Genomic DNA, 26,638 nt, shown 5'->3' on the forward strand with positions numbered 1-26,638 from the left:
ATTAAACACCTTTTGTATAATTACAAAGAAGTTTTAATGACATCTTAAGTTAGACATTTTAAATAGTCTATTTCCTTGGCATAAGTTGATGTGAGGTCCAAAGTCAGCCAACCTTAATGAAATGAACACTAACTATGATGAAGCGTCAATATTTGTTCAAATATTGAGTGAATACAAGGCGGATGTTTGACATACTGTTCACATAATTTACAATCTTAATCCATTAATGAACATTAACCTCAACATAGTTATTTAATTATGTAAAATGAATATTAAAATGTCACTCATGTCTGTGGAGTGCTTGATTCGTGTCACCCGGTGAGATACCGGACGACAGTTGGCACATCCACATTTTCCCCCCGGTCACACTCTGATCCACCCGGCTGGTGCACCAGAGCGACACAAATCGAACACATCGTTACTGCTCAGTTACACATTCGTCCTGATGAGAAGATAAAAGGCTATCGAGGCCTGCTGGGTTCAGTGCTGCTCAGAGGTTTGGTTTGGCTCTAAGTTCACATCTTTACATGCAGTTGAGTGACGTTCACAGCAGGCCACATTCTTAAAATTGATCAAAACGTTTGGAAAAGAGAAACTTCAGCCACCACAGTTCAGGAGATCACTCCAACGCTCCGCTCTGAGCGAGAACGTTTGTGCTGTAACTTTCTCTCTTTGTATAGGAGGTAACAACGAATCCAGTTTATGCAGATTATAAAAATCTTTGCAAAGAAATATAACTTTTTATTGATTCATCGATTAACTGGTGAGAAAATCCAATTATTATACTTGGTTATTTATCAAGTAATTAACCAATGATAGAATATTGAAGGTTTTATCTATGCTGATCTGCAAAGTATAAAATCTAAAGATAAAACTTCAGGCTTTGATCATTTGTAATGTACTTTCAAATTCTGCATGTTCAGCCATGAAACACCGAACAACCAAAACCTCGACGTGACATTTTCTCCCATACGTAGTGAGAAAAACAATACTGAACATGAGACGTGTTACATATCAACAAACTGGTCATTTTCAATCTTTAACTTAAGACAACGCTCCACAGTCAGTCCAGATACACTCATATTTGTGCGTTCATGAAGATACAAGCAGTCATAACAGAAACATTTCAGTAAGCGGGAGGGTGCGGGGGGGCGAGGAGAAGACAGAAGATGGAGGAATTGCGGTTGAGTAGGAAGGAGGGAAGGGTGCTGAACAATCCACAGAGAAGAGGGGGAGCTGTTGTGGGGACTGCACAGCTTTGATACTGGGTACCTGCTCCTGGAGTGAGTTTCCCCATTTCTCTTTGTCCCTTTTCTCATCTCCCTTTATTCTTCCATGTTGGGTGGAGGCTGGAAGGTAGGAGACTCGGGTTGTGTTTGAGGTGCAAAATCACCTTCCACCAGGACTTCCTAAGAGGAACCTATGAGTAAAATAGGTAAGGTAAAGGTAAGAAGGTACAAAACCACTGAAATAAAGAACTAAATGGTGAAATCTGTCATGACAAATGTGATATAATGTGATTTCAAATGTATTTAGCATTTTTAAAAATTTCTTTTGTCGGTCTTAAATGGCAGCAGCTGATTCTTACCACTCTCCTCGTGCCTGAACCGCCTCGCTCCTCACCATTCTCTTCTTGTCGTCCAGAGGTCGGGCCAAAGCTCGCAGCACCCGAGCCCGAAACGGCAAGATCTGAAACACAGACAGGTGACAATGCAAAAACGATAAAAAAAGAATTCTGTTACAGTTGTGGAATAATAATAACTAATGACAGTAATGTTACACAAACTGCTTGAGGCAATTTCACACAGCCTGTGACATGTGACTGATCTGTAGTTTCGTCTGAAAGTGTCTCATCTGAAGGTTTCCTCGAAGCTTATTTTTACTTGAGTGTAGGTCAAGAGGCTCAGAATTTAAGAATTTAACAACAAACTTCTCAAATACATGAAACATGGACTATTTTTAATTTTACCTCGTGTACAGGGAAACAGGAAAGGGCATTGATGCACCGCAGTGAGACGATCCTCACGTTCTGCAAAAGAGAGAAACAAGAAAATATTGAAAGGAGCTCTGGCTAGTACACATGATTATTCTATATGATGACCATCTTAAGGCTGATTAAGATACGGTTCACAAGAGCTGGTTAGTTACTGGTTATCACCTAAATACAGAGAAAACACTCTCAGGTTTGATATCTTACTAACCATGGCTGGACTAGAGGTGAGAGCCAGCAGCCTGTTGACCAAAGCCTCCAGCTGCTGGATGAGTGCTGGTGGCGGGTCGATGAGGACGGGCTCCAGACAGGACAGGGTGGACAGCTGGACACCCTGGTCAGGACATGACAGGGCCTCCAGCAGCAGTGACAGGAGCTAGACAGGGACAAAAAAAACTTGACATTAATGTTGACTATTTTTATTTGATGGCTATAATTTCTATTTAAAAATGAAGTTGCAGAGTCCACAATAGTTTTATCTTTACTCACCGCTGGTAGTTCAGTGACTTGAACCTGCTTGGGCAGTTTATTGACTATGTTGGACAGAGCCTTCAGGTAGTTGGGCTTCTTTTCTGGAGGAGAGGCACATAATGAATAACATGAATCAAATGTGATAAAACTGAGATTTGTAAATGCTGTTGAAGTTTTTGAGAAACCTTCTGAGGCTTTATAAACTTTCATTATATGTAAGGTTAGAAATGTAACATAAATCTACTCGGCGGTGTTGTCGGCTGGTACCTTGAGGAGCTGCGTTGAAGCCCTGGACCAACTTGGCTGAGTTCTCGCTGAAGAAGCGCTGGCGGTACATGATGCGTACGTCGGCGTGGCAAGCGCGGTTCAAAATGTCGGAAGAGTCGCTCATCAGCAGCGAGAAGCCGTCTGCCGCCATCGGACCCAGATCGGCATCGTCGAGCAGAGAGAAGAGCTTCGAAAATACAAATGAACCGTTATATAACACAAGATCAATGTGTGTTTAATAAAAGGACAGTTGCATGTGTGTAGAACTAAATCAGACCTCCAGTAACTACTGTGGGTACGTGTGCTGCTCACTGTCTTTACCTTGTCGGTCAGTGTTGTGAACAGAGGGTGGTATCTGAGGAGCAGAGCCTTCGCAACCTGGAGACAAAGACAAACTTTACTGCACTTGCTGCATCTTGTGCTAACATATACAGTAGATCTGTAAACACACCACTTAAAGCTACTGTAAGTATTTTAGAAGTATTTCTGTTATATTTGCTGAAACTCTCTGTACATCCCAACAGCAATCAATAAATCAAATGCTCTGACAAAAAACAGAAAAAAGAATCCAGTATGTGTAGCTGGTGCAGGCCTGTAATAAGTCTGTCCAATCATTTCGTTCAGCTCAAATGAAATAACTGGCGGGATTGCATGAATTGCAGAAGAAGAATGAGAAAAAGATGAGAATGATAGAAAGCAGGATGAAAAGCAATGTGTGATCATCGGACTGTTGCCTGTAGCGCGGGGGAAACTGAACAGCGCATCATCTTGAGTGAGTGAGAGACTTTCAATGGAAGTGAACTCAGCAGTGATACATTTTTTATGCATCACTGTGGCTTCAGGTCAGATACTGAGCCGTCTGGTGCTGCTTGTTGCTCTGGGACTCGGTTCGGGTCTCTGATGGACTGGTGACTGAGGAGGTTTTGGAGGCGGACGATGAAAGAGATGTGATATCACTCGATTTCAAGCAGGGAGATGGGACACTCATTACTTTTGTGGCGGTGAGAGGGGGTTCTGTTTATCATAACTGTTTACCAAAGGTTGTTTCGCCTTGAGAGGAAGTTGTGTGTTTGAGTGCATGCATGTGTATGTGAGTGAGACTGAGTGCAGTAGTAAACACTGTTGTGTTGCGTGTGCTTATGAGGTGCATGCATATGCCTGTGCTTGTCTGGTGGGAGGGGCTTAGGACAGAGCGGAGGGTGGAGAGCTGCAGGAGGAGGGCTTTATTTTCAAATTCAGGGTTTTTTTTTGTTTGTTTTTTGTTTTGCCTTCTCCAGAACACTACCTACCCCAGCTTTAACTTGATTTACTGATTGACAGCTGAGGGTAAAAATGTGAGAAAAAAAAAAAAAATTAAATCACATACATATGTGCCTTGTATCTGACCAAACATTTTGAAAATTTAGAAAAAAAAAGTAATTAGTAGTCAATGAAAGAAAGAAACAGCAGAAACTCTTACCCAGATCATGAGGGTGAATGCTTGAGTGCGCACAGAAGAAGATGTAGAATCCAGCTCGCTGCATACTCTCTTCATTGTCCTCTCAATCAGGCTGTCGAGAGAATCACCTGAAGAAGAAAACAAAAACCATCGCAACAGCTTTTAGTTGAAACAAGATGAAGCTCTCAGATTTGGAACCAAAACCTGCGACTGTGAAGAATTCAAGGACACAAACTGACCCTGCGGTCTTTTGTTGACCAGGCCTGCAAAGCACTTGGCGGCGGAGGTGTATGACAGCGGGTGGCTACAAGAGTAACTCATCTCCTCCAGCTCTGACAGCAGGCGGTCTATCTGCGGCACCTCCACCTAAACCGCATACGCAACACTCTCAGAATACAGGCTTCAGAAACATTCGTGAAGATGAAAAGCAGAGATAAGCGTTCAAGTTGAGACTCACGCTGCGAGGTAACGAACACACACAGCCCATCAGAAGACAAACCATCTGAGACTGGCTCCAGGAGTCCCCCTGCTGCTTCTGGGAAAACATTACACACCTCAGTAATCACAATTTTCAAGTAACAGTCTTCAAAGACAAATGTGTATTCTTTTAATCCTATTATCATAATATGAACAGTGAAGCAATGATGAAGAATGTGCGGTGACACTCATACACACAAACCCATGTGCATACACACCTTGAGCAGCTGGATGTGTGAAGGGAAGGAGTTGTCGGGCAAAAAGGAGACGTCACCGTCCAGAAAGAGAGACACAGCCTTGGATGCCGTCTGGCCTGCCACCCTGCCAACATGACACGACAGAGAGGAAACCATACAAACCTCATGAAAAAAAACTAAATCAAAGAGACTGACACAAAAAAAGAAAAGGAAAAAAAAGAAACAGACAGGAACTGTTGGCTAATTCAGGTTTCTTGATCTGCAGGAGTGAAAAAAAACCCAAAAACGCACCTAGCAAGCTGAAAGGCAACGTATCAGACACATTTCCAGGTCTATATTTATCACATCACTTTTTTGCATTTCTGTTGATGAAGCCCTTGTGTTTGACTTTACATAGTGCATTCATTTAAGACTTCAGATTCTTCTCCTCTTCTGTCTTCGTTCCGATTTTTAAAAATATGCATATTTCCTGGTATTGTGGCTTAGAAGAAAAAAAACTCAAGAGAGCAAAACCAGAAACAAATAACAGAGATTTTGTACTGACGTGGACTGCAGCCTGGAGCAGGAAGTACTGATGACAGGGACCATGGCAGACAGGACCGCCTCCTCCACCAGAGGACTACGACGACCAGATGACCCCTCACCTATGAATCAGTGGGATATCAGAGACACACACAGCATGAGGTCACCATTCAACGTACAACCTGCTGTGATATTATTCTCCTTTCACTTAATAAAATTATTTGAAAGTAGACGACTGGAAATCATCAATATCTAAAGGTAGAAGTTAAAGCTATTAATTGGTGAAACTGGAGTATAGAATTACAATGAAATCCACAGGAAGAGATAATAGCTTTAATTCACCCTGCAGTGCTGCCTGCAGCGCCAGAGACAGCAGGCGAGGGATGATGACGTTATGGAAGCATCTTCCCGTCTCTTCGGTGTCTTGAACCTGCTCTGCTATCCTCCGGAGGCTGCTGCACGCCGACACCACCTCCTCCACCGAGAAACCAACGCTACCTGAAACAACAAGGACTTACAGCGTCATTTATCTGAATCTTTACTTGCGTCAGTGTATTTCCTGTGTCTGTGCAACTGAGACGATGCCGTTAATTTCTTCTGTTGAGATGCGCGACAACAGACACATCGCCGCCTGTTATTTTGAAACTGGTGCGCTGCAGATGGGAGATATGAAGCAGCAGACACTTGCATTTCAGCATTTAATGAGTGATGTCACTGTCCTACTTCAACATCTGCATTTTATATTTGAAGAACTACTAATAGATTATCTACACCACGGTGTTTTGCTCCATGCAGCTCAAAAACTGCATTACCACATTACCCATTATGTGCTCTGTGCGGCTGTTGTATGTTTGAACATCCTTTTTCTGACTGTTTAGGAAGATTCAACATGTGATGAACACGTCTATACTTGAAGCCAGAAACCTTCTCCGCCCGTCGGTTTACCTGTGTGTGCTGAACTGAGGACCTCCAGGAGGACAGGTGTGCTCTCCTGGACGACAGTGGGTTGGGTGGAAACTGCAGCTAGTGCGGACAAACAGCGCTGACGCACTGCATGATGGGAATGCTGCTCAGAAGCTGCTTTGTCTTGCTCCATGGGCTCTGAGCAGAGGAGAAGGGAGAGGAAAGGTATATTCATGAAGTGACATTCTACTGTATGAATGTAGTAAAAGTAGTATTTCGGTTGATCTGCATCCAAAAAATCCTCAATGTGCTAAAGAAAAAAAACCAAAAACACTTTTACATTTTAATTTATGTTTTTCTCTCACCAAAAAACATGTGCTTCTTTAGCTCTGGGATCATTTTAGTGATAAAGGCTGTTGGGTGCAGCTCCGCTAAGGATCCAGCACACTCCACCACGGCAAGACTAGAGGGAAAAATATAACAAGACATAGAGAGAGAGAGAGACAGGTTTTATGTTAAAATAAAAATCAAACATATGACTCAGAATTTGTCTAGAAGTACTCAACATGAGCGTATAGTGGTGAGAGCAAGTGTGTGTAGAATAAAATGGAAGGAGAAGAGGGAAGACAGATGGAAGGCTGTCCGACGTGAGCTGACCTGACGCTGTTATCGTCCTCTGTCAGCAACAGTCTGGTCAGGTGATCTACAGCCAGCTCGATATCAGAGTCCAACAGCAAACCTGAAAGAGAGAATGTCTTTCAGTATACAAATCAAAATACTGATCAAAACAGACTCGGAAGTGATAAATCTAAGAGTTTGTTGCGTCTCACCTGTTTGTTGCGAGAGTGAGGTGAGGGCAGACGTGGCTGTGATCTGCAGATTGGCGTTAGTCTCTGTCAGAGCTGAAAACACCATGCTGCACAGAGACGGGCGGAAGGCTGAAAGCACGCTCTCCTCTAATGTGGATGGATCAAAGACACAGAAAGAAATAGATGATTTTTGTTTTAGTCTATCTTAAATCTCCACAGTCATGTACACACTGCAGCTAAACAGTCATTTTTGAAGTTCCAAAATTACAAATTATCTCTGTATAAACATATAAAGTGATGCAATTACATGAAACAGATGAACAACAGAACCCATGACAGCTGGTAAGTCTTAGATATCCAGATTTGATCAGGATCCATGCTACAACTAAGCAATAATTCTGCAATACTGTTGATAATCTTTTAAGAAGATTATATCCTGAGGAAATAACAACATCAAGAAAGCCTGTGAGACATAGTGATTATAATCTCAGACAAATGTGGAAGTACAATTTAAAGACTAATAATAATAAAAACTAATAAACTTTACTTATATAGCACAATTCCTGCGTAAAATGCAACACTCACAGTGCTTCACATAAAAGCACCGATAGCAATGAACTATGACATTTTTTTCAGTGGAACACGTGGACGCTGTAAGAAGAGGAAGTCCACATACATGACCAGTTCACTCACCGTTCTCTGAGGACCGGCTGGTTTTTACTGACTGGATGAATCGCTGCACCACCTCCAGTAACGTCCGCCGATGGGAGCACTGCTCACAGAGGAAAAAGTCATGTTTTCCCTTTTATTAAAAAATTATTATATCATCCCAATATAAAAATACTGAAATTAGTGCCTAAAACAAGAAAATAACCTCAAAAAATTAACGGTCTAAATGTATATAACAACAGTACAAGCCAGTAAAAATGCTATCATTAAAAAAATGCTATAATTAAATAGCTGTAAAACAGGCTGGTATTAAACTTAATCAACATCTGGATGTCAAGTCTTCCTCTTCTACCTCTGCTCTGTTGTTGTACTGCTCGATGAGAGTGGGCATGACAGCAGCTGCTATGATGTGGCTCGCCCTGTTGGAGGCGCTGCAGGCGGCCTGCAGCAGCTTGGCGCTGGGCCACACGAGCTTCAGGTCCGGCTCACACAGGTGATGCTTGCAGTCTGGAACAACATCACGCGCTCAGTAAAAATCAAAACCGCTGGACATGTCTCTTAGTGTCAGGCTGATATATCAAGGCTGAGTTTTATTATTGGAGAGTCGGTCGTGTTATGTACTTGTTAAGCTGTTGAGTTGTGGGTCTTGAAATGTTAAAGTTACATTGTATCTTGAGTTTCCCAGCCAGAAAGGATAGATTTCATATTAAGGTTACTTATAGTCACTTATATGTCAATGATCTAAACATAGAAATCTATAAAGATGTGTAATTAAATTTAAAAAAACATGCAAACAACAAAGATCATGAGGATGTTTGTTGACAAATCAGTTAAACTGCTTGGTTTGCAAGTTTCCATCTGAAGTCACACTTTGGCAGAAAACCAACCGCTGTGACTGTGACTGTGAGAGCTGCTGGTTAAAACTGAAGAACTGAACACTCACTGTGGTGTCAAAAAAAGATTTCCTGCCCCGCTTCACCAGCACTACTACGCTGTAGCAAAAACCACCCAAAACCACACTCTTTGTACATATGTAGTTCATCTACACACCCTCTCTCTGACTCACTGTCACTTTGCTTGCATAATTTAAAAAAAAAAAATTTAATTAATGTCTTTTCCTATTTTGATGTTTTTGTTTCATCTAAGTTTTATGCAACTATTTTTTTCTCTCTCATGTTCATTTTTTCCTCCTTCCTTCATGTTTTTCTACACTTCAGGGGTTTGTTCAACCTTCCAATAAAATGTGCATTTCAGCTTTTGAACTAAATGTGCAAATAAGCTACATTTCACCTTTAAGAACAAGTTCCAGGAAGGTGCTGAGGGAGTCCTCAGAGTCAGAGTTGAGGACTGAGCGAGACAGACAGGATGTGAGTGCGGTGAGTGCAGTGAGGCCTGCAGACTCGATCCTCTCGCTAGATGTCTGAAACACCTGTGATGACACAACGAGAGAGGGGATGCTGTGGATGAAAAGTTCATTTTGATGCAGTTCTGGGATTGATTTGCTAGACTTCGTGTGCGATTTCACTTCCTGTGGCATTAGGAACTCGTCTACAGTCTTAAGAAATCAGGAAAAACTGCTGAATATTAGCATCAGGCCAGACTTGTTTTACTTGGCTTTCCAGGTGTCAGAAACTGCAGAACACTGCTTTTGGTCATTTCCTTTAGTTGGTTTCAATTACATTCTCAATTCTGATGCTCAGCTCTTTTGTTAGACAGCTGAGACTCAGATTTTCATATATTGGAGCCATAATGTGGTGCCACCTGAGTTCAAATGGCATTGTTTGCAACTGTGCAAAAATACAAACTAATGGAATAAACACTGCAGAGTTTCAATAAACTGACCCAAGTATAGGTTCATTTGAATTCAGCCTTAAAGTTGCTTCTTGTTTTATAGGGTGAAGAGCATGTAGGTGAGAAAAGGAACTTTTAATAGACAGAATGCTTTAAGATGTTTAGTTTTCCCCTGACAAATCTTACAAACCACATACGCACATAATCAAAACACACATGCTCTTCGTACTGCAATAATATTTTCTTTTAGTATTAATTTGTTTGAAACAAACCTCTCTGCGCAGTGACATCCACAGTCCCTCCAGGAATTCTGCCAGGTCCTTGTGTTCATATTGTGACACAGAAGCAGCCTAAAAAATATTCAAATGTGGTGAGATAATCGAGACGGTGCAACTTTTTCAGCAACACACTGATTCATCTTCATAGCTTATAGAAAAAACAATCGTCAGCCTATTGGTTGCAAATACATTTACCTTAAAGATCAACACATGAGCTGTTTTTGATCTCTTTTCCTGACAGTATTTTTAGTAAATACAGATATTTCATGTTTTTTGTGGGGTTTTTTTTTGGCAGAGCACCCAACTGAAAACATTAAACCTTATGTCAAATGTTTACATCCGCCTGTGGAACAAGATTTTTAGAGATAATTCGAGATTTCTCACCAGAGTCTGCAGCGAGTCCAGCTTTGCGCTCTGAACGTCTGAGTCCAGCTTCTCAATGATGAGAGGCAACAGAAACTGCAACAGTGAAGTAATAAACAGACAATAAACACTCTTTAAACGCATCACGCCAAAAAGTTAAGTGTAAATGTAAACCGATAACAGTCCTACCTCAGCGAATTTTGGTGTCCCGGCGAGGACGTCCCTCAGCACCTGGATGAGTTCTTCTCTGGTGATTCCGTGGGGGTCGTTGGGAGGCTGGGATGGACGGGGAGTGGGTATAGGAGGGGGGGGGGGGATGAGGGTGAGGCAGGATTGTTCAAGAAAAGAGAGACACGCTATTAAGAAATCAAACGTCATGAATGCACCTGGACATGTTTAAAAGATGTAATGATTAGATTCCAACGAGGAGCTCTGCAGTTAAGAATCAGACACGTTGGGTTTGAAAATACAAAATCTTGCCTACCGTCTTATTTCAGGCAATTACACATTTTAACTAATACTTAAAGTCCAAAAAACAAATGAGCTAACCTACATCTGAAAGCGCAATAAACACACAATCATGTGTGACGTAGAGACGGGAGATGTGCGTGTGCAGACGACACTGTATTGTTGTTTTCGAGTTCATCTGAGGTCACAGGAAGTCGGTGATGACATTTCTGTCTGCTACGCTCGTTGCTTTCATCAGCTCTCAGTCTAAAACAGCTGAATAAACAAGGACTTACTGGGGTGAAGTCGATGGGGAAATAACAGGATGTCACTTCGAACAGCTCCTCGGTGAATTTACCTGAGACAGCAAACAGGAAATTAATGGGATGCTAAATAGATTCATACCTACTTGGTTAAAAATGTGAGCGCTCGAACTGTGCGTTTGGATTGTAACAGAGAGTCAGAGAGGGACAGACAGAGATACAGAGAGCGAGGTGGTATGATGTGTGTGCACCTGTGAGTGCTCTCACCTAGATCGTAACCTCGGTAGATGATGTTCTTGGCTATCTGGAAGGCTAACAGGAGGTTGCGAGGGTCTCTCTCCCCGTCCATTGACTGGACAAAACCAAACACAAAGTCTGCCCCCAAGCCTTTCAGTTCTGTGGATGAAATTGGAGGAATTAGACCTGCAAAAATATCTATATTCAAGATAGCTTGATCTAATCTAGCCTGACCAGTAGGTTAAAAATCATAAATGACTCATCTTATCACATGAAATTGAGAAAAAACAAGTAAATCTTTGTGTTCTTGAAGCTGTAACCAGCAAATATTTGGTATTTGTACTTTAATTAATTACTATAAATATATATCAGTTGCATATTTACTTTTATTAAATGGATAAATACTAACATTTCAGCTCTTTTACTGTTGAATAAAACAGAGAGACAGAAGTGAGGTGACACCATGTCATCCAACACGCTGCTGTCTGTCTCAAAACAACCTGCAGCTACACACAAACACTTCATTATCAGCCGTCTATTTGCATCCTATACACTATGTCTATGCAAAATTACTCAACTGCCCGACAAAGCACGAGGTGTGACAACTCTGTCCTCAACTCAACTCTGTCCTTTATTAGAGAGGTGGTAAAGGTCAGAGACGAGTAGTGATTACAGCCATTACTCAGCCCACTGCTGAGACTACGTATGTCCACACTGATACGTTTTCATTTTAAAACGGCGTTTTAAAGTGTAAACCATCTCTGTCCACATGAGCGTTTCAGAAATAATCTCCGTCCATAGTAACGCGCCTGATAATGCATATCAAATGACCATTCACGTACACTGGGCATGCGTGTGACAGTGTTAACAGGAAGCAGATTGTCTTCTCTGCGGTTGGTTGCTTAGTTGCAGAAAATACTACAGAGGAAGAACAGCAATGGCAAAAAGTAAGACTAGAGATTTCTTTGCTTGAACAATGACGAGGTGGAACTCTGATACGTGATAGGAGCGTGACGAATCAGAAGAAGAAGAATACTTTGTGACTGATAAGACCCAACCAGGAAGCAAACGTGGGTATCTGCATCATCGTTTTCAAACGTCTCCGTTAGGTGTAAACGTAGCAAAAGTTATGCGTTTTAAAACAAAAATGTATTAGTGTGGATGTATTTCTGACTTTGACAACTCTCTTTCTGATCTATACCAAGATTCAAAATATAAACTCCTCACCTTGCCTTTACACACACACACACACACACACACAGTGTTAGTGCCAACCTCTACCAGCAACTGCAAATCCCAAACCTGCCCATTATCTGTCTCTTACCAGCCTCTCTGGTCTCCATGAGGTTGATGAGCATGTTGTAGACGCATGCTCTCTCTCCCAGCATCAGAGACTGAGGGGGAAAAAAAAAAACACAGACCCATGTGAGCTCTTTACCTGCCTGCCTTGGTTTAGAGACATGAGTCAAGTAGACCTACAAAGCATATTTAATAAGTGCTTCACAGAACGCAGAAAAACATGAACGGCATCAACACAAACTGTTAGAAGTGTGGTCAAATATTGCTATTACTGTACTACTGTGCTTTTATTGTTTTTTTTTGTGGATGTCATTGTTCCTCACACATAAACTTAACAAGACTGTATGCTGCAACAATATTACTGAATGTACCTAATGGATCAAATTATATTCATCCCTGAAACACATTGCACAGTGCCTCCTGACACAAACACACTACACTGAATATAGAGTAGATAGAGGAGAGATATAGAGGATTTTTATATAGAACTTTGCTTGCTGCAATTTGAAAATCTTTATTTTAACACCATGTCAAGTCTCACCTGCACATGAACATCCTGGAACAAAGACCTCAGCATGGAAACAGCAGAGCCAGGAGGCAAGGTCTTACATTTTGTCTGGAAAAAAGGGGCCAAAGCACAAATGATTACATCTAAGTTATCGTTATAAACTAAAAGTTAGACCAAAATAATACCTAAAGCCATAATAATATAACCCTGTACTATAAACACACAGTGTGTATGTTGATCACTGCTTTCATATGTGGAACTTTTCAAAAATGATTCTCAAACCTGCAAGCAGAAACTTAAGTTATAAACTTAACATTCAGTTAATCTTACACAATGTTTGAGATGTTGTAATCAATGCAAATGCACCACAGACACTCACCAGCGCTCTGAGCCCCCGTAAGACGGGTGGTGTGATGACGTAATGGTCCTTGAGACGGTTTTCATAGAAAGCGATGAGAACTTCCACTGTTGAGAAGAGAGACAGGGAGACACGCTGCTAAAATACAACTCTACAGAAATATGTTCCACATGATTAGCGTTGCGAGACTCCAAAAAAATCTAATTGCTGTGATACATTTGTGATACGTAAAGAGCAGCGAGGTGAACACATAAATTTGTCAGCATTTCCAATTTATCACCCAACTTATGTTAAATGTGTCATGTCAAAACTGTTATTATATATTATATATATAATTTAGGTATGAAAAAAAGGTATTTGTAAACTGATAATATCTAGAAGCAACTAAAGAGTAGAGAAGAGAGAAAGATAAGAGTATAACAAAATGAAAGAGAGTGAAAGAGGTGTACCTTCTCTCTCAGTAAGATCTCCATAGCACTCCTGTAAAACGTCAGAGAGCAGCTGGACTCCTCTGGCTCTAGTGTGAGGCTGAGAGCTAGTCAGACTCAGTCTGTGATGAGAGGAAATGCAGAAGGAAATGAAATTCGTGAAGTGTATCTCCACATGAACTTAACTGATGCCTTTTAATAGTAGTAGTCTGAAAAAACAAATGAAAATATGACATTGCAAGTGTTTGAATTTAAAAAAGTAATGTACAACAACTACACTAAAATCTTAAAAAAGGCATCATATCCAAGTCCAAAAAAACCAACTATCACTGGTGGTGATATTGAAAAAAGACATGCAAAAAGAATTTGTTAGATTGGTAACTTCCTCAAACTAACAAAGCCTCTCTGCCTCCTGTTCACAAAACTGAACATTCCTTCAGTATATGACATAAATATCCATCAGATATATGTGTTTATATATATAAATATTTCTCTACCATCATCATCTAGCAACTCCTTCAAATTGAATTCCCAAATTCATCCATATAATAACAGACAGATTGATCATCTTCATTGTCCTTTTTAAAAAATTAAACATGGCCAGTACTCCCTCAGATATTGTGGTGTACAGATATGGAACGCCAAAGTACATGTTATCAAGACTTCATTATCTTATAGGGAAACTGTCATCACATTTAATTAATGATGTCTAATTATTTCATGACGTATACACAGTAGGGTCAAAAAGTCTGAGACCACACTCCCAGAATACATATATTTTCTTCTTTTTCCCCGTATTGTCTTTCATGCATTTCTTTGTTTTTATTGGATTGTTGTCATCTGATTGGTTAGTTTTTCTACTCATTTTGTGTGCTTCTTCTAGTCATTTATTTTTCGTTGTATTTTCCTACATTATGTTAGCTTAGTGGCCTCTCCTGACACATCTCTTTAATTTTTATTATCTATATGTTATGCAGTCTTATGTGTGTGAAAATAAAATAAAAAATAAATGCTGTGGTCGTGCTGTTGTTGTTTTTGCTATGGTGTTAGTGAACATGTGGGCAGCTCACCCCAGTGCTTCCACCAGCTGCAGTATTGTGAACTGTCCATCTTTGACACCTGAACAGAAAACCAAGTTTAGTGAACTGTAGCTATGTAGAGATAAGACAACTTAAAACACACACACACACACACACACACACACACACACACACACACACACACAACTGACCTGACAGCACATGGACATAAATAAGTTATCTCTGGTAGTTATGTACAGATTAACTAGCAGCATCGGCGGGGTTCAAAGGTAGAGAGTTCATTGACAGGATGCTTTCATACGGACACAAACAGCTAACAAGCAGCATGCGCTTAAAACAGACCGGACTAGCATTAAAATTCACTATACTAATCGATGACAGTACCATAAAACGTTAAGGATATATTCACTGTGTGCAGGTACGGTCACTATATAAGCAGACTTGTGATATAACGTGTGTGTTTTTGTATTGTAAGTTAAGTAACACCACACAGGATGTTGTGTCGCTAAGTTAGCTCGTTAACCATCACGCTGGGTTGTGTTGCGCATCCTTCATTCAGCAGTCTCACCAGCGTTTATTTTTCACAACAAGCTATTCCGGGAACGTCTCGAGGAAAATATGATGAAGACTATTTTATTTTACCTGTTGCTGTATCTTTGGCCTTGCTGTCCTGTAGCCCCGAGACAAATTCCTCCACCAGAGACAGCAGCAAGGCACTTTCATCAGCCATCATGCCTCTGCGACTCCTCTAAGACCACGCATGCGCGAAAAGTTGTGAGGCGAAACGCGCAAGTGTTTTATTTTATGTAAACGTTTAACAAAATGCACCGCTAACCTACAATTCGTTGTTAAATCGAAGCACTTTAAAGTACATGTGTGTTGCTTTAAATACACGTACTTTGTGTGTTATTTGTTTTTTCCACATGTACTTCGTGTTGAGGTTGAAATAAAAACCGCAACATTTAGTTTGTGGTGATGCCTTCAGGCACCGCCCGAATTCCCGTTATAAAAGCACAAATAGTGGAAAAGTGGCATTTTCTGATATTCATGACGGCATCCCTCTCCACCAAGGCTCAACTTTGTACTTTTAACTATATCAAATGAATTAACATCGGCGTCATTAAAAATACACTTCAAAGAATCAGTATGGGTTATGCTGCTGTGTGTAAAACATTCAAAATTGCTTTTCGTCCTGACGTAAGAGAACGCAACACCTGTCTGCGTGCTCATGCGCAGGCGTTAAAAAAAGTTGGTTGTCGTTAGCTCCACCGCAAGTCACCTTTTACCAGCAGAGAGGGGAGTAACGTTTAGGGGGGGTTAAAGAGAAAAAAATCCGAGAGACAGTGTTAAAGTATTAGAGTGGTGCTCCGAGGGCTGCGGGAAGCTGCAAATTCACACTGTCACCGTATTTATAAGAAACTCAACGTGGTGCGCGGAAGTTTGTGTTTACTGGTGTCGTGGTAGCAGCTAGCTGGCTGGCCCTGTTAGCTTGTTAGCGAGGAAGCTGGACATCAACATTTACAGCTTAACAAGCAGCTGGATAATAGAAAAGCGTCTGGTTATGTCCTAACATTTGAAAACAAACTGTTTGGCAGATGTTGCGGTGAGTTGTTGAATTGGCTATCAAACTCTTGTAACCTGATTGCGGGACACGAGCTGTGAATCTTTGTGTAAACCACTAACAGCACTGATACAGAAACTACGATCTAACGCGTAGAGATCAGCCCAGCACTATCAAACATATTATATATATTGCCGGTGCCGATGACCTCTCTGGCTCGCAGCACTGGACCTGCAACCCGTCCTCCTCATCGGACCTAGATCATCGTATCGTCCGTGATGGCTCCCCTGCTCAGCTAGTACGACGCGTGGAAACAATCTGCAGCCCGCTAACCATGGGAGGATGTGTGGGGAGATACTGGGAAGGCTGGGAGGACACACAGAGCCGAGGCTCCTCCAGGAACGGCGGACGGGGAGGTAAGACTACACTGTTTCAAGTGTGTGCGCTTGCAAATCAGAGTCAAAACGCCCAACACATACAAAGGGGCTTAAAGAATAGGTCAAAACAGCAATGGAGAGACTCATTGTGTCCAGGTGTATCCCCCCCCCCCCTCCTTCCTATCAGACTGTGAGTCAAATACATCTCAAGTGACCACTTGTGGTTGGGTTTCACCTCCTTGCTCATATTTATTTTTCTGTGGGGAAACTGTGATTGCTGCTAAACAGGAAAAAATGTCATATGCAAATGTATAGTGTTTTGGTACTCTGCAGCTGTACAATGCTGTAGTCTTTCTATGTGGTCAGGAATGGATTTGCATTCACACTACATATCTACACTAGATGTAACTGCAGATTAGCACGGTTGGACCGTGTATACAAAACAAGTTCTCTCTTGCAGGTAAGAAATTGTACATCAGCCAATAAAGGGGAAGGATGTTGATGGTTAGAAGTTTGCATTTGGGGAGAGGGATTGACAGTTGGATTTCTATTAAAAATTGCTGAAAACAGGGAAATGCAGTGCCGTTACTCTAAGACCAGTGCATAGCCTGCAGAATCTGGTGTAACTGCTCTTGTGTTATCTAGCAAACACTGCTATCCCAGACCCACTCTCAACACTGACTACAGCCAAATTCACCTACACTACACCTACATTTGCCTGACATTGCACCCACAACGAGGCTGACAATTTTCCCACCTGGCAATTTGAAGCCTCTCTCTTAATCCCACAACAGTAAGCTTGTTGGGACAACTGCTACCTTTTAAAAGTGGTAATATGGTATGAACACCATATCTCAGTGACCAGGCAAGGCATCGTGGTTCCTGTAACAGGCAACACTGTGGTAGGTTACATTGATTCTTGAAAATGCTGATATTCCAGTTATTCTCACCCAGGATTTGAGTTCATGTCCATTACCTTCTTGGAAGATAACATTCCTCTAAAGATAAACACTGGCAAACTGCCACGTTTTGTTCTTCTACACTTTTCTTTGATGGTGATGGATGGAAGTTGGATTGCTGCTTGAGCACTTAACAAGACTAAATGTTATATTTACAACCAGACTAAACTGAATGACGCAGACACCACACAGCTGAATTGGCAGACGTTATGAATTTCTGCATAGTTTCGACCACAGACAACAATGTCGCTGAAATTTAGCGTGACCTTTTTAATAATATGGTGCGATACAGGAATGCTTATCGTTTTTTGGATGGTTGCAGGTTTATGAATGATGCTCTAGTAAAATGGCAAGTTTGTCAATTCTACCAAACACTCCAGCACTTAACCTAACAAGAGAGATTATAGTTATTTCATATAAAATAGTAAAAGTAGATTTTCTTAAATGATCCTGGAAAAAGTTCTGAGTCAGTTCCCCTTGATCAGATTCATGTTCAGTCATCGCAGTTACTGTCACATTCAGTATATCTGGAGCAGTGAAGTTCCCTTTTATAGTGACTGTTTAGTAATCTAAGTGTCTGTGATTCATTTGGATGCAGGCTCTGTCCCCTTCGTCTCCTCCAGACATACTGATGGAAAGTTTTTGAGTCAGTCTTTTTCCAGCGAAAATTGTCTCCAGTTTACACCAGAATGACAGGAGGTTTTCAGAACTGATTCCAGCATTAGTGTCAGAGAAGGAAGGTTTTTACCCTCGCCAAAATAGCTGTATCCCCAAAATGATCATCTAATATAGAGTTTTAGAGCAGTATAACCTCCACATGATTTGTCTTTTAATTTTTTTTTGTTACCTGCCACAGTGGCTGGAGGATAGACTATTTAGAACCGTCTCAGCCGAGATTTCCTAAGTTTTGGAGTACTCGTGGTAATTTCCCACCCTGATTGGTATCAACAGACACTCCCTGCCAGGGTCCGATAATCAAGAACAAGTCTCATCATGTCCTGTTGCATCATTGACTGGCTCCTCTAAAGGGACTGACTCTACTCTGCTTGGCACACCCTTTTCACAATCTGTGTTCATTGATTCCATTTCCTCCCATCCAGTCTTTATTTACTTTGGAAGAAGTAGCTTTGTGATTCGTATCGTACACGTTTTTGAAGGAGGTCATCATAGGGTTATAAAGTGGTTGCTGACACGAGATATACTACTACAGAAAATAAAATATTACATTTACAGGTAGCACCTAGGTAGTCATGTTTCCTGGTGTGTGTTGAATACCAAATGTGTTGTGATTTAAAAATGTGGATTGAAGGTGTGGGAAGAGTCCTTCAACACAAGTCTGTCCTGACTGTGGTCCACAACCTGATGCAGAGTTTGCTTATTTACCAAATAACACATTATCATCATCGCATCCTTTTAATGGCACTTTTGCTTTTTTTGATAGTAATCTGTAGATAAGCTGCCACAAAGAATGTGTTGTTACCATGGTTACCTGGAATACACCTTTAGAATGCTGGGCCTTCAAGACACTAAACACAACATAATTCAACAAGTGATAGAGCAACGATTAGTTGATTGATTGTTAATTTGACAGAAGACTAGAACCTGCAAATATTGTGATAATCAATTCATTGTTGTTTTTTTTTCTTTTGTTTGAGAAAAGTGTCAAAATGAACTGGACCCAGCTTCTTATAAGTGTATATTTTTTGTCAATAGTCTTTTATGATAAAAAAACATAATATTTTTACATTTTGCACTGCCTAATCGATTTAAGCATAGATTCATTAATAGTAAAATTGCTAATTGCAGTCCTAAAGAGTTAACAATTTTGCACTCTTGAGTTAAATTTAATAGCTGGCTTTTCTAGCTTGTGATTTTGCCTTAATCAACAAAAGAGGCAGAAAATGTAACTGAGCTGACTGATGAATTCATCAGACCGATATATTGGCCGATATTAGCTTATTGCAGATATACTGGTGTTTGTGTATATTGCAGCTTGTAGCCACACAGAAATGCTAATGACATATCTCGGTCACCAGTTAAAAAAACAATTAAAGGGATCCTTATCAAAAAATGCAAAATGATAATGTTAAGTGTTTATCTAAATGAATATTGGCCTACATTATTAGATTTCTGGAAGTCTCAAATATCATTATTGGTTATCAGCCTCAAAAAGCGAGTATCAGTCTGGCTATAGAGCTCATGATCAACCGCAATATCAAAGCATAGTTTTTGAGATGTTCTGTCTTCCAAAATAAAGGGACTTATGAGGACTCGTTTACCTCGTTGCTCGCACTGTTTCTGTTCACAAATGTCCCCTGTAGATTCACTCGTCAACAAATATATGGGTCCTCAACGACAGAGGAAACTACACTTTCTCAGTTTTCAGAACTAGTATCGTGGATGCTACAGAGGACTTGTTAAAAGTACAGTGGCAGAGTTTGTCCCTGTGACTTTATCTTTAGCCGCACAAAGCCGAGCGGCGGTGTCTTGACAAGATAACAAGCTACAAGGATGAGACGGCTTGTGGGAGTGGATGTATATTTGCTGATGTGTTTTTAAGGAAATACAGTCATATATTCAGTCTGTGTCTGGTTGAGTAATGCACTTCCCTTCTTTCCTGTTGATCTGCTTCAGTGAACGTTCACTGATGTTCGCCTTTTAACGAGGAACACAGAAAACATCCCACATTTAATATTTTCCTAACATCAGGAGTGAGTAAGGCGTTTTGTGTTACAGCTACAGTTTCTTTCCCCACAATAAGGTAACAATTGTTGGGGGGGGGGGGGGGTTGTTTTGTTTTTATTCGTGAATACAGCAACAAGCAGCAGCTGCATATCTGATCGTCATATCTTTTTTATGACTCATTTCATTAAGACTCATAAACACAACACGCTTCACTGTAGCCTCAACACGTGGCAACTTCTTTTATAGGCCCAGTGTGATGAAAACACCCTGATATTGCTTCATGTGTCTGTAATGCATTGCTTCATGTCTCATGTTTTGTTTTGGTGTGCTGCAGTTCGTTTTTGATAAAACGAGGCTGTTCGTTGACTCACTTCCTAATCTTCCTGTTACTGCCTGCCTCGCACACAATCCACCAAACCACAGTTATTAATTCATATAATGTTATCTTTTCAAAGTTTGATTCCTACAGTGCCACTCGACGCCTCTAACCATAGCGCACTTGGGTGGAAGGCGATGAAGAATTAAGAGCCGAACGAGATTAACGTTATTGACATTTGTGAAAGAATAGATTTGGGTGTTATGAAGTATCAGAGGTTAGTTTGAACTGACACAACAGAAACCAAAGGTTTCAGAGAGGCAAACGAGGGCCAGACAGGGAAAGCTCCTCTGCTTGTCTCAGATTCTCAGCTCAACTCGTTCCTCTGATCACTTTTGTCAGACTGCAAAGCCCTCAGCTGTCCTACATCTGCTTGTGCAGTGTTTAAACTCTTCAGAGAATATCCCCTGTAGATATCGAGCTGACTGACAGCGTCACCAGTCAGTCCTCCTCTCAGGAACATGGAGTAAAACACTAAAAACACAAATGTATTTATTGCAAGACATCCATCGACGTTATAATATTATGTTATATCTGTAACTGAAGATGGAAATATACAAAGAAGAGGAATCGTATACAGTAGATGTAACGGAGTCTTAGCCTATCTAATACACACACAGCAACATGTTTCATTGTAGGGCTGCAACTAATTATAACTATATACTTTTCATTATTATGAATCTGTCTATTTTCTCAATCGTTTGGTCTATAAAATGTCCAAAAACAGTGCAAACGTTCATCACTGTTTCCCAAAGCCCATGGTTACATCCTCAAATGTCTCCTTTTTTGTCCTGATCAACAGTCCACAACACCAATGATATTGATTTAACTATCATAGAAGACTAAATATACCAGAAAATCTTCACATTTGATAAGCTGGAATCAGACAATTTGGACATTTCTTCTTCTTCTTCACATTTTCTGACAGTCGACTATCAGTTGCTCAACTAATTGTCACAGCTTTACATCATCATTTAAATGTCAGACTATCAGTTGCTCAACTAATTGACATTTAAATGATGATGTAAAGCTGTAACAAACAGCCATAAACTGTTCTAGAACAGAACAGTTTAGGTATCTGCAGAAAAAGAAGGCTTTGCTAGACTGGTGCCAGTGTTTTGGTTGTCTGTACTGTATATCGGACCAGCTGTGGCTCAGGAGGTAGAGCGGGTCATCCACCAATCACAGAAAACTCCAAGTTGCTCCCGATAGGCCAGCACCTTGCATAGCAGCCCCACCACCAGAGAGGCAAAACATGTAAAGGGCTTTGTCCATTAAGGTAGAAAAGCAATATAGAAGTGCAGTCCATTTACCATATCATAAAGCAATATTTTAAGATATGAATTATTTGTCACACATCTTTATATCACATCCTTATAAAACACTCTGTCACAGTCTCTGGAACTGAGTGTTTGTTATGGCCGATACTGAGATGATAACCTATTGTTATGGCAGTAAATATAGACTGAAATATACTCAGAGACTATATATATGCTAGAAAATAGTAGGTGATTTAGCTTCTTGTCTGAGAAGAGGATCATATCAGGATAGTCTGTTGTGTATGCCCCAGGAAGTGGAATAACATGTAGAGAGAGTGCTAGATATTGCACTTTTTTCACAAATATCCACAGGGTGGTAATGAGGAAGGCCCTTTGCTTCACTCGGGATACTCTCCGCTCCTCGTGCTAATCCTACACCACCCCATGTCCTCCTAATTACTCCTCCTAAGCCATCTGCATTATAAATAATTAGTTTGAAAGAAAGGCAACCTCTTGGATGTGTGCTGTCTCTTTTATACTCCTCTTCATTTTCCATGGCTCCGCTCCTCCTCGGTGACTGACATCTCTGCCATGGGTAAAGATGAGCTTAGGCAGGTTTAGTCCTTGATATTTAAAGGGAACTGAATATGCTTTTTGACGACATAAACTGAAGTGGCTGGCAGTTAGCATCCATTTTAAAAAAAACCCATCTATCTATCTGTTAAAGAAAATGTTACACCAGCCACAAAACAAAACTGGTATGCTAAATTATTGGTAGGTGTGTCATTGGCAGGAAACCAGGTATGATGTTTCCTGTCCTGATGCTATCTTATTGTCTGCGTACGCACGTGTATGTGTGACCCTCAGTGTTGCCCCCACTTAAATAAGTGCTCTCCTGGCCTAGATGAGCTTTGTGTTAATATTGAATGGTGGGAAACACAGGTAAGGTTACATAGACAGATATAGGCTACACATACTTCATGCATATTGCAAACTCTGGGTGACCTCCTAATTTTAGATTCGGATGACATAGTGGGGTGGGATGTTCTGTCTCTGGTAACGGCTAGCATTTCTCTCTCTCTCTGCTGCCAGCTCTGTTTTTAAGTAAGAGATGAAAGCATACTGTAGGATTTGTATTTTATGGGAACATGTGTGTTATTCATTTATGAATTCACATATTCTCTTCATTCTGCGGTGTCCCGTCGAGTTTTCTTGTAAACAAAAAAAAGACATGTGCGTCCCTGGGGTCTAACAAACATGTTGACTGCATTTTCTTCCTCGTAAAACAGTCACAAAGCCGATTTTTGGAACATATTTACATTCATATTTACTTGTTTGCAGTTTTCTACTTCACTGCTTTCTTTGGCTTGTTGCTGCGTTTGTTTTTTTTTTTACGTTACCACCACCAGCTGTAGTTCACCAGTTTCATCCTTCTCTCTAGATCAGCAGAAAAGGGTGAACTGGCGGCAGGAACGTGTGTTGTGTCAACGATGCATGTCCTTGTGCCTGTAGATGATACAAACCTGTAAAAATGTTGCACCAAAGCACCATCAGTGGTCAAAGACTCCTTTTTAATATGATACTGCACTTAGCATACAAAAATTCACTATATCGCTGTAACAGTCTTCTATTATTTCTCCTCTGCATCACAGGACGTAATGAGCCTCTGAAGAAAGATCGTCCCAAGTGGAAGAGCGACTATCCGATGACAGAGGGCCAGCTACGGAGCAAGCGGGATGAGTTCTGGGACACGGCGCCGGCCTTCGAGGGCCGTAAAGAGATCTGGGATGCCCTTAAAGCCGCGGCTGTGGCCCTAGAGTGTAACGACCACGAGCTGGCCCAGGCTATAGTGGATGGAGCCAGTATCACACTGCCACACGGTGAGGACAGAGAACAAATAATTAACCAAATACAGAAATCACTGAAAAATAACAGGCTGATCTAGGCTACAAATCAGGTAACTTTATTATTTAATCTCTTTTCCTCGATACCACTCTCCAGGTACTCTGACGGAGTGTTATGACGAACTCGGGAATCGCTACCAGCTGCCCGTCTACTGCCTGGCCCCACCTGTCAACCTCATCTCAGAGCGTAGCGACGAGGACCCCAGCGACAGCCCTGAACCTCCTGTGGCCCCCAAGAAGGAATTCCAGCTCAAGGTGCTTATTTTTACTTATTTTATTGGGTACCAAACAACATTTATGTTACTGTAACAACCTTTTAACCTAAATTTGTTTGACATTTGGTCATTTTTTATATCAGTTTATAGTTTGAACTGGCATATCTGAAGTATGTAATCTTGAGTAAAACCATGCTGAAATTGCAAGGCTAAAACAAAACAGTCAGTTCTTTTGCTTATGAGTCTGTGCACACGGGGTAAAAAGTGAAAAAACACATGGGAGACGATGATAAAGCAGCAGAGATGTAACTTCACTTAGGTCATAGATCCAAGTTGTGGTGCTAACTTGTAAAGCTGTTATTTATATTTAAAATTAGACAAATATAATCTAGTAGTTTGTTCTTGTATTGCCACAACTGAAACAAAATTCAGTCTGTATCATTTTATTATGCTATTAGCCAGTATTATAAGTTACCATCATGGTTTATCCTTTGAAAGACTAATTTTACCAGCATCTACGTTTACTTCACTTTTGGCCGATGTTCATTTCAGACACTGCTGGCTTTTCTGCAGCTCTTGTTCAGTAACTATACTGCCTGTTCCCTGTAGGTACGTATGTCCACAGGTAAGGACCTGCGCCTCAGTGCCAGCATGGCAGACACCATAGGGCAGCTAAAGAAGCAGCTGCACGTCCAGGAGGACATCGACGCCTCCCACCAGCGCTGGTTCTTCTCCGGCAAGCTACTCACGGACAAGACACGGCTGCAAGACACTAAGATCCAGAAGGACTTTGTCATCCAGGTCATCGTCAACCCACAAGCCCTCCGAGGCCCCAAGCTGTCACCCACCACCACCACCAACACCACCACCACCACTGAGTCCTCCCCTGCATCTGAATAACTGACGACGAAGGGGATGAATGGAGGAGATGGCGAAGGGGATGGCAGACGCTGAAGGACCAGAGGTGCCTCCTAATGCTGGATAACTTTTTGAGAACACCTGCTGTTACTGAAATAGGTTTAAAAAAGAACTGTAGAGGTACAATACTATATGAGGGAGAAACTCAACAGTGCTGCTTTCTTTCAACTACCATGTGTCATTGTATTTTTTGGTTCTGCTGGGTTGTTCTTAAAGTGAATCCAGTCACCACACTAACTCTGGAGATCCTCATCCCCTCGTCTTTTTGAACCACCTACAAAATGCGCACGTCATGCTACACATGCAAAGACTCTGCCTCTGCTCTTTCATCCGCACGAATGCTTATGAAGTGCCAACGGAAGAACCGCAGAGGTGTTTGTGTTGGTTCTAAAGCACATCTCTACTTTGGACTATGACGCCCATGGACTCTGCACTGCAATCCTTTTCTCTTCCACAGAAACTGAAAGGGAAGGCAGTGAGCGAGACAATGAGCTTTTTTCCTTTTTTTTCCCCCCCTGCTTTCTTTTATTGAGGAATTAATGTAAACTGAGCTTTTTTGCACATTTGAAGATTACTATACTTTTGTGGTAGTTTGTGTGCCTTCTACAAGATGAAACAAAAAAGGGTTAATGTACTGAAAGATGCTAGTTTTCCCGCTAGGCTAAGCCTTCTGTATTTTTTTAGATTCAGGAACTCTTAGATCAATCCAAGCTATAACTGCTGCCTTTTTTTAATGATTTCATGAATATTGCAGACAAAACATAGTGAATGGGTGCTGGTGTGTGTGCGTGCGTGTGTGTGTGTGCGCGTGCGTGTGTGTGTGTGCGCAAACGGAATATGTATTACCCATATATTTCAGTTTGACGTAGCTCACATTGACAAGACTGTTTCCCTGGTGTACAACTCTTTGCAGTCAGTTCACCTATAATATCATATTGTTGAAGGAAAGTGAAATTCACACACAAATATTATGGTCTTCAACATTAGCATTATTGGCCACTGAATGACCCCCTGACCACCACGGGGCAGAAATATTCAAAATCAAACTCATAGCAACATCGCCCTGATATATCACTTGAGTTGCTTAGGGCTAGCTATCGTTTTTTTTTTTTTCTCACCACCTGATGAATGTACATCCAGTATTTGCTCGCCTTTTATCCTCAGTGTAGTCCATAAGAAAACTTTAACATTTGATTGCTAAATGTTTGACTTTCTTCACCAGCAGGCTTGCACGAGCGCGTTTGCCGGAAACGGCAAGTTTTATGTGTGTGGAGAGCGGTGGATCAAAACAAGCTGTTGATTTGGGTGTTCATTCTCAGTGGGAGCGGAAGTACTACCAGCCCATTCAAATTACAGGGGGGGGGGGAGAATGTTGGAAGAGGTTAAAAGCAAAGTAACAACAGAATATTTGATCTCTCTTCCTGACAAAACAAAAAACCAGTACAGTGAAGTTATCACCTTTTGTAGTTGACAGCATACTTTCCTCGAGCACTGTACCACTGCATAAACATTTGACTTTTCTTTGGAAGGCATAGAGGGTGACACTATTTGTTTGTAACCACTCTCCGAACATTTTGTGACGGTGTGGTATGTGTAACCTTTCGCTAAGTCCTTAATACAATCAGTCTT

The 26,638-nt window shown here is 41.1% G+C and overlaps 2 protein-coding genes across 2 annotated transcripts; one reads left to right on the forward strand and one right to left on the reverse strand.

Moving 5' to 3' along the window:
* Positions 1-536: 536 nt before the first annotated feature.
* Positions 537-15,820, reverse strand: mms19 (MMS19 homolog, cytosolic iron-sulfur assembly component). The gene is made up of 31 exons (XM_042396540.1): positions 15,398-15,820; positions 14,786-14,834; positions 13,737-13,837; positions 13,309-13,394; positions 12,963-13,037; positions 12,447-12,516; positions 11,153-11,281; positions 10,919-10,980; positions 10,365-10,451; positions 10,197-10,271; positions 9,807-9,884; positions 9,034-9,172; positions 8,096-8,250; positions 7,768-7,846; positions 7,096-7,221; positions 6,923-7,004; positions 6,631-6,728; positions 6,308-6,463; positions 5,705-5,860; positions 5,385-5,484; positions 4,862-4,964; positions 4,624-4,701; positions 4,406-4,532; positions 4,188-4,294; positions 3,050-3,106; positions 2,729-2,915; positions 2,480-2,562; positions 2,202-2,366; positions 1,970-2,029; positions 1,589-1,689; positions 537-1,420 (listed from the first exon to the last, which is right to left on the reverse strand). Exons 1-31 carry the CDS (start codon positions 15,486-15,488, stop codon positions 1,390-1,392), a joined length of 3,093 nt encoding a protein of 1,030 aa, XP_042252474.1. The 5' UTR covers positions 15,489-15,820; the 3' UTR covers positions 537-1,389.
* A 203-nt stretch (positions 15,821-16,023) lies between these two features.
* Positions 16,024-26,397, forward strand: ubtd1b (ubiquitin domain containing 1b). The gene is made up of 5 exons (XM_042396541.1): positions 16,024-16,358; positions 16,540-16,732; positions 23,625-23,852; positions 23,974-24,131; positions 24,701-26,397. Exons 2-5 carry the CDS (start codon positions 16,651-16,653, stop codon positions 24,989-24,991), a joined length of 759 nt encoding a protein of 252 aa, XP_042252475.1. The 5' UTR covers positions 16,024-16,358; positions 16,540-16,650; the 3' UTR covers positions 24,992-26,397.
* The last annotated feature ends 241 nt before the right edge of the window (positions 26,398-26,638 follow it).

Source organism: Thunnus maccoyii, chromosome 20, assembly GCF_910596095.1.
Source record: "Thunnus maccoyii chromosome 20, fThuMac1.1, whole genome shotgun sequence".
Taxonomy (NCBI): Eukaryota; Metazoa; Chordata; class Actinopteri; order Scombriformes; family Scombridae; genus Thunnus; species Thunnus maccoyii.